The 5,600-nt window shown below is 44.5% G+C and overlaps 1 protein-coding gene across 1 annotated transcript; it reads left to right on the top strand.

The window, feature by feature from the left end:
* The first annotated feature begins 2,887 nt into the window (after positions 1-2,887).
* Positions 2,888-3,832, top strand: LOC135980422 (olfactory receptor 10T2-like). The gene has a single exon (XM_065580419.1). It carries the CDS (start codon positions 2,888-2,890, stop codon positions 3,830-3,832), a length of 945 nt encoding a protein of 314 aa, XP_065436491.1.
* The last annotated feature ends 1,768 nt before the right edge of the window (positions 3,833-5,600 follow it).

Genomic DNA, 5,600 nt, shown 5'->3' with positions numbered 1-5,600 from the left:
TTTTCCACTAGCTCTAATATATATATATAAAAGAACTGTTGGACCTGAGTTTATCAGCTATTTTCAGGGTGTCTTAATTCAGAAATCACTGCAGGAAAGCATCCTGCCTGCTCCTACATTCCCTCATTCCAGGAAAAATAAAAGCCTCCTGTTCCACAGACGAAATAGTATGAGTTGGAACATGGGAAAGGGCGACTATTTAAGATGTATGGATGCACTGCAGATGCCTAGTGGGAAGATGGTATTAGAAGTACAGTGCCTGGAAGTTGAGTGCCCAGAATATCTTGGTTGATGCGGTGAATCCTTCATAACAAGAATTTTTCCTTAAACAGCCGGATTGTGATAGCACTCAGACTGGTGTAAACCCACTGTGTTGCCACTGAAATCAACTGAGTTCCTCTGGATTTGCACTGTTGTTATGAAAGTTGTCTCTAGCACATTCTTCGCCTTATTTCCCCTTTGAGATGGGTGAGAGAGAAGCAGATCGTTTTTACCCATCAGAGTAAAGTTTGGTTCAGAAAGTTGGATGGTTGGTCTTGCTGTGTCTCTAGGAATGGAACTGAGAATCATTGAGTGCTGTCTAGCTGTTAAATGGTTTTCAGCAATAGTTCAGAGGAACCAGTTGCTGCACCCTCATCAGCAATGATGAGAGCTGAATAAGTACGTTAGGGTACAGCGACACTGCAAAGAAAAACTCATGGCACAGAGCCTCTGAGCCTGGGTTAACTGATTTGAGCTTGCGGGGCTAAAAAGGCTGGAGCCCAGGTTCTGAGACCTTCCCCTCTTGCCAAGTTACAAAGCACAGACTCCAGCCTGAGCCCAAACTTCCACTCTGTTCTTTTTATCCCCGCAGTCCAAGCCCTGTGAGCCTGAGTCCATTGACTCCAGGTCTTTTATTGCAGGTTAGATACTCTGAGTTACCCATTGCTTGCTAGCTAACTTTCCTAGTGTTGTAGCTGGGGTTTCCAGGAAAGCCTGGATGATGATTATGATTGATAATATTAATGTCTAGCTCTTACATAGCGCTTTTCGTCTATAGAAGTTCATTTTTTTCTATACCTCCGTGCCTTTACATCCACAACATATGCCTAATGACACTTAGAACGTGTATACTAGTTCCCACATAGATCTCAAAGTGCTTTACAAATGAGTGGTGTGGAGAAAGTGAATAAGGAAAAGTTATTTACTGGTTCCCATAATATAAGAACTAGGGGCCACCAAATGAAATTAATGGGCAGCAGGTTTATTTGTTTTAAAAGGAAGTTTTTCTTCACACAGCGCACAGTCAACTTGTGGAACTCCTTACCTGAGGAGGTTGTGAAGGCTAGGACTATAACAGGGTTTAAAAGAGAACTGGATAAATTCATGGAGGTTAAGTCCATTAATGGCTATTAGCCAGGATGGGTAAGGAATGGTGTCCCTAGCCTCTGTTTGTCAGAGGGTGGAGATGGATGACAGGAGAGAGATCACTTGATCATTACCTGTTAGGTTCACTCCCTCTGGGGCACCTGGCATTGGCCACTGTCGGTAGACAGGATACTGGGATGGATGGACCTTTGTTCTGACCCATTATGGCCATTCTTATGTTCTTAAAGGCATATGAGCACAATGTCCCCCATTTTACAGATGAGGCACAGGGAGGTGAAGTGTCTTGCCCATGGTCATGAAGAAAGCCAGTGGCAGAGCTGGGAACAGAAAACAGGTCCACTAACTCCCAGTTCTATGTTCTGTCCAGTTGCTAATAGACACATACCCACATCAATTTTTTCCCGCAGAGATTCATAGAGTCCAAGGCCAGAAGGGACAATTGTGATCATCTAGACTGATCTCCTGTATATCACAGGCCAGAGAACTTCCCAAAATAATTCCTGGAGCATACCCTTTGGTATTAATAACACCCCTTACTAGTGGCATACATTACCCTTCTTTGGGAACTTGCAACAGACAATAAAAGGACTAAATAAAACTCTCCTCTTCTCGGATGACTATAAAAACATTGACCGTAGCTAGGCAGATGGTGTGCTACAGCCACTGCCTATCATCTCATTGCTTCCTTGTACTCCTCCATCCATCAGTCTGCACCCACCTGTTGTCTATTGTCTTGTACTTAAATTGTAAGCTTTTGGGGTCAGAAACTGTTTTTTGTTTGTTCTGTTTTTGTACAGCATCTAGCACAATAGATTCTGGTTTATGGTAAGGTTCCTGGATGCTACCTAAATAACTGTAATAATAATAAATAGTCCATGAAGTCTTGATCCCTCTTGGAGGATAGGTCCATCAATGGCTATTAGCCAGAATGGGCAGGATGGTGTCCCTAGCCTCTGTTTGCCAGAGGCTGGGAATGACCGACAGGGAATGGATCACTTGATGATTACCCGTTCTGTTCATTCCCTCAGGGGTACCTGGCATTGGCCACTGTCAGAATAAAGGATACTGGGCTAGATGGACCTTTGTTCTGACCCAGTATGGCCGTTCTTATGTTCTTTAGAAGTGATCCTTCTGAAACAAAGTGGAGTCAAGTTGGGGAAATTGGTTGGGATAAACTTACATTGTCATTGTCCATACTGTAACACCTCCCCGGAACCAGAGCATATTGCAGCCAAAGCTAATGTTACTACCGTAACTTTTATAAATCAATCAATAAATCAGTCAATCTACCCAGCTCCTTAAATGGGCTCTCACCACTGCAATATCTGAGCAATGAATACATGACTATAAAATACAATAGAAACAAATCAGCAATCTTGGGCTTGTTTCAGTTCCTTCACACCAATCATTTGATCATGTCTGAGGCTGTGTTGGAGCTAAGGAAGCAACTCTGATGGTGTTGTATAGCTCCTAAGATTTTTTGCCTCCTTTTCCCCCTTGAGTTTAGATGCTTTTGATGATGCCCAGAGGAAATGAGAGCACCGTGTCTCTATTTCTGCTGCTGGGATTCTCCAGTCTGGAAGAGCGGCAGGTTCTGCTTTTCCTGGTGTTCTCCCCGGTGTACGTGATAATCCTGACCTCCAACATCACCATCATGGCAGCCATCAGTGTTGATCGGAGCCTCCATACCCCCATGTACTTCTTACTCTTCGCTTTGTCCTTCTCGGAAACCTGCACCACTATGGCTGTCGTCCCCAAGCTGCTGGTGAGTTTGCTGTCGGGAAACCAAACAATTTCTTTCCTGGGATGCGCTGCTCAAATGTTCTGCTTCTTTGGCTTCGGGGGCACAAATTGTTTCCTGCTGTCCGCCATGGCTTACGATCGCTATGTGGCCATATGTAAGCCGCTGCAATACCCAGTTGTGATAAACAGGAGGGTTTGCGTTGAGCTGGTCGCCGTTTCATGTGCAACTGGCTTTCTTATAGCACTAGGCATCAGTTCCCTTATATTCAGTTTGCCCTTCTGTGGGCCCAATGCCATCAGACATTTCTTCTGTGACATCTCGCCCGTTCTGAGGCTGGCGTGCAGTGACCATCATATCATTGGGATTGCCATTGTTTTTCTGTGTGCCTTTGTTTTGCTAGGCACCTTCACAGGAATCATCCTCTCTTACATCTATATCCTCGTCGCCATCCTGAAGATCCACTCTGCCACAGACAGGCGCAAGACCTTCTCCACCTGCGCCTTCCATCTCATCGTTGTGATCACACACTTCAGCTGTGCTTTTTTTGTGTATTTAATACCCAAATCAACTGCTTCCCTAGATGAGGACACTTTGATTGCCTTGTCTTATACCTTGTTTAGTCCTATGTTGAACCCTGTGGTTTATAGTCTGAGAAACAGGGAAGTTAAATCAGCCCTAAGGAAATTAACTACCCACACATTTCTTTCTCCAAAAATGTGAAAAGTTGCAAATTTCGGTACTTCTAATATATCAATGACTTCTGCATGATGTCACTGTTGCCCATGGTATGGTCTTCAAGGCAGTGACCTCGTCTTTCTCTTTGTCGGGGCATCAAGAGCACCTGTGGGTCAGTATAAATAATGGACAGTAAAAGAATATTGTTGCCTCTTATTCTGAAACCAGCACTGCCCCTCTGTCAATGTCTGGGGCCTTGCAAGTCAAATTCCCGGCAGCAGTTAAATCTATGACGCAGAGTCTGGCTGTATTCTGAGTGTAACTTGCTTTATTCACACATCTCTACCAGTCCTGAAATGAGATGGTCAAACAACATGCAGGGCCATCTCTTATTCCAGGAATCTCATCCCAACACTGATACCCAGGGAGCAACTCTGCCTCAAAAATTGACTTTAATCAGAGACCAAACTCTCCTGCCACTCACACAACTCCCATTCCCCCCAAAGCTGCATCTACAACCAAAGCCTTACTTTACCCAAAGATGATAACAACACCGCATGTTCCCCTCGAGTCAAAACTTGCTTGCACACTAAGAGGATGTTTACACTGGCACTGGAGGTGTAATTTTCAGCTAGGGTAGACATACCCCTTCTAGCTCTGATCAAGCTAGCATGCTAAAAACAGAAGCGTAGCCACGGTGGTGCGAATGGCAGGACGGGTTAGCCGCCCCGAGAATGATCTCATTTGAAACCCTCGGCATGTAATCGGGCATAAGCCCTCACGCTGTCTAGGCTACACTTCTATTTTTAGCATGCTAGTTCGATCAGAGCTAGAAGGGGTATGTCTACCTGAGATGGAAATTACACCTTCCAGCTTTAGTGTAGACAGACCCTGAAAAAAAGAACGGAGACCAGGTACAACAGCACCACCTGATGATACCCGCATAACAATACTTTTTCTCTCCTATTTTTTTCATCTCTGTATATGTATAAGTGCAAAGTGTTATTATGGCCAATCAGTGGCAATGGAGGAGTTCCTGACTTCTAGCCTTTTAATCAACATGACACACAGACAGCTCAGTACCTTTCCCCCCACAAATACACATATCTTTGCTGGAATGGAGGCATCGGTATTTGAAATATCAGGGAAGGCGGCTGAACAACTGCCACAGTTTGAGGTTTAAATATAGCTGGTGGATTTTTTCCCACAGGAAAAAAAGGGATAAACTTTTTTTGTGAAACATTTTCCCCCTTTTTTGACCAGCTCCAGTTTTTGTCAATAGACAGCCCCGCCCGCCCTTCTCCCATCTCCCCGAGATAACTGCCGATATCCCAGCACCACCATTTCCTCCCATGTAAATATTATAAAGGAAAATAACCTCTTAAAGCTCCCTGCTTCCAATTCTTGCCCCCAGTGCATCACTTTGCTTGTGTGAGTTGAGGACTAGGGGGTATTTGCTTATGCCACTAAACTTGTTAAACTGAAAAATAACTTCAAATTATTATTTTTTTTTCCAAAAGATCAGGGTGAAATTAAAGGCAATTTATGGTCCTAGACAGATCATGACATGTTCCTTCCCCCTTCCCCGTAAACTCACCCTCCACTTGGAATGGTGATGACGAAAGTGTCATCCCCTTCCAGAGAGGCAAGGCTAATGCATTTTCTCACCCAGGAATAGCATTGTGTTCATCCGTCCCTCTCTAGGGGAGCATCAGGAGTTTCCTCTGCCCCTAGAGATGAAGGGGTGGTGGCAGGACACCCCCCCACCAGTACATACCCCAGCAGCTAGAGTGTATCTGTTTTTGAAGAGAGC

Source organism: Chrysemys picta, unplaced genomic scaffold, assembly GCF_011386835.1.
Source record: "Chrysemys picta bellii isolate R12L10 unplaced genomic scaffold, ASM1138683v2 scaf3204, whole genome shotgun sequence".
Taxonomy (NCBI): Eukaryota; Metazoa; Chordata; order Testudines; family Emydidae; genus Chrysemys; species Chrysemys picta.
Note: the sequence above shows the minus strand (reverse complement) of the source record. Positions and strands in the feature narration are given on the sequence as shown.

What these genes read in the sequence shown, in the direction of transcription:
- LOC135980422 (XM_065580419.1), top strand. Translation starts at nt 2,888, where the DNA reads ATGCCCAGAGGAAATGAGAGCACCGTGTCTCTATTTCTGCTGCTGGGA.